Raw genomic sequence first — 1,657 nt, 5'->3', positions numbered from 1 at the left:
GTTCAAGTAGGAGGCCGCGACGCGACACCCGGCGAGTCGAGCGGATGGACCACGACGAGTAGAAGAATGCGCAAGGCCAAGGAGTTGCAAGGTGAGAGACCATCTTTAACCGCGGAACGGCAGTCGAGGCCCAAGGAGAGAGTTAACTTTGTCAAGCGAGTTACCGAGAATATCAAGAAAGCAGCCCGTATGCCGGCGGCTATCCCCAGAGACGACCATAAGATCGTGATTAGGCCCAGGGGCGGCCTGAACGTAGCTCGAATCGAGACGCCGGTCGTCACGGACGCCATTATGGCGGCCGCGGGGACAGCGAAAGAATACCAGGGCGAAGACATGGTGTGCGTCAATGCGGCGCAGAACATCTTAGTCGTGAGCACGCCGAGCGAGCAGAGAGCCCAAATTTACACTAAGATCAGGACCGTCGAATTCGGCAACATGGAATTTGAGGTTTCCGCCTACCGAACCGCGCCCGAAGGGACGGCGAAGGGAATCATCAGAGGTATCGCAATTGACGACTCGCCCGAAGACATAAATGAGGCGGTCGTGACAAAGTATAACCCAACGGCGCTAGAGGCGCACAGGATTGGAAATTCTACAGCGGTCATCGTCCTCTTTGAAGGACAGAGAGTGCCCCGGTACGTAATATACCGAGCGGCACTGCTCAAGTGCGGGCTTTACAGGAAACATCATGAAGTGTGCAGATGTTGCGGAAAAGTCGGACACCGCATCGACGTATGTCCAACCCCGGAGACCAGAGTATGCTTCGCGTGCGGGGAGGCCAACCCCGACGCGGACCACGAGAAGGCATGCAAGCCAAGTTGCAAGCTATGTGGAGGAGCGCATCCGACGGCAGATAGAATTTGCAAGAACAAGTTCAAGGTCCCCTTCGTCGTCACGAAAAGACAATGGGAGCGCCGAGAGGAACGCGAACAGCAACAGCTCCAGAAGACAAGACCACCAATGACGTCATCGGACTTTCCACAGCTGCCGAGCAGGGAGAAAAACGAGTGCAGCGAAAGCCAACGGCGCACCGGCAGCCGCGAAAGACACAAGAGCCAGCAAAAACACCTGCCGCCGTCGCAGCAGGAAGACGGGAAGCTTAAGTGGTTGGCTGCAGTTAAGGGAAGCAAGTCGAAAGAAACGCCCCGCAGCAAGCAGCAGCCACCATTCCAACACCATAACACCGGAGAACCGCCCGTGACAAGGCGAGAAATATACGACATGATCAGCGAAAACAACGAAAGGCTACTACAGAAGATGGAAGAGAAGATGGACGCAAGGATCGACAAACTACTAGAAGCAATAAGTGCGAGTCAAGCGCCACTGTCACTGCCGACCCCGCAACAGGAGCAAGAGGTGGAGCAGATACCCCGCCCATCCTCGAAGAAGAAAACCCCAGCAAAGCCACCTAAGAGGAAGGAGGAACCAGCCATCGCCGAAGAGGAGGCTACCAAAAGCAGCATCGAAAGCGACGAGGAACAGCCAAAGGAGCCCAGCAACAAAAAGAGGATTATCGAGAATACCAAAGAGAGAAAGCTCATGGCCAGGCTCGACCGCATGGACAAAGAGCGGGAACAAATTGCACATTCGATGAAGGAAAAATTCAACAAGGTAGAGATGACGCTGGGAGAAATACAAAGCGGAATGCTACAACTAC

The 1,657-nt window shown here is 54.7% G+C and overlaps 1 protein-coding gene across 1 annotated transcript; it reads right to left on the bottom strand.

Annotated features, from left to right (window-relative positions):
• Positions 1-686: 686 nt before the first annotated feature.
• Positions 687-1,223, bottom strand: LOC120841844. Its single transcript, XM_040212843.1, has one exon. It carries the CDS (start codon positions 1,221-1,223, stop codon positions 687-689), a length of 537 nt encoding a protein of 178 aa, XP_040068777.1.
• Between the last annotated feature and the right edge of the window lie 434 nt (positions 1,224-1,657).

This window comes from Ixodes scapularis, unplaced genomic scaffold (assembly GCF_016920785.2).
Source record: "Ixodes scapularis isolate PalLabHiFi unplaced genomic scaffold, ASM1692078v2 ptg000795l_1___fragment_3__unscaffolded, whole genome shotgun sequence".
Lineage (NCBI taxonomy): Eukaryota > Metazoa > Arthropoda > Arachnida > Ixodida > Ixodidae > Ixodes > Ixodes scapularis.
This window is presented reverse-complemented; position numbering and strand designations above follow the sequence as displayed.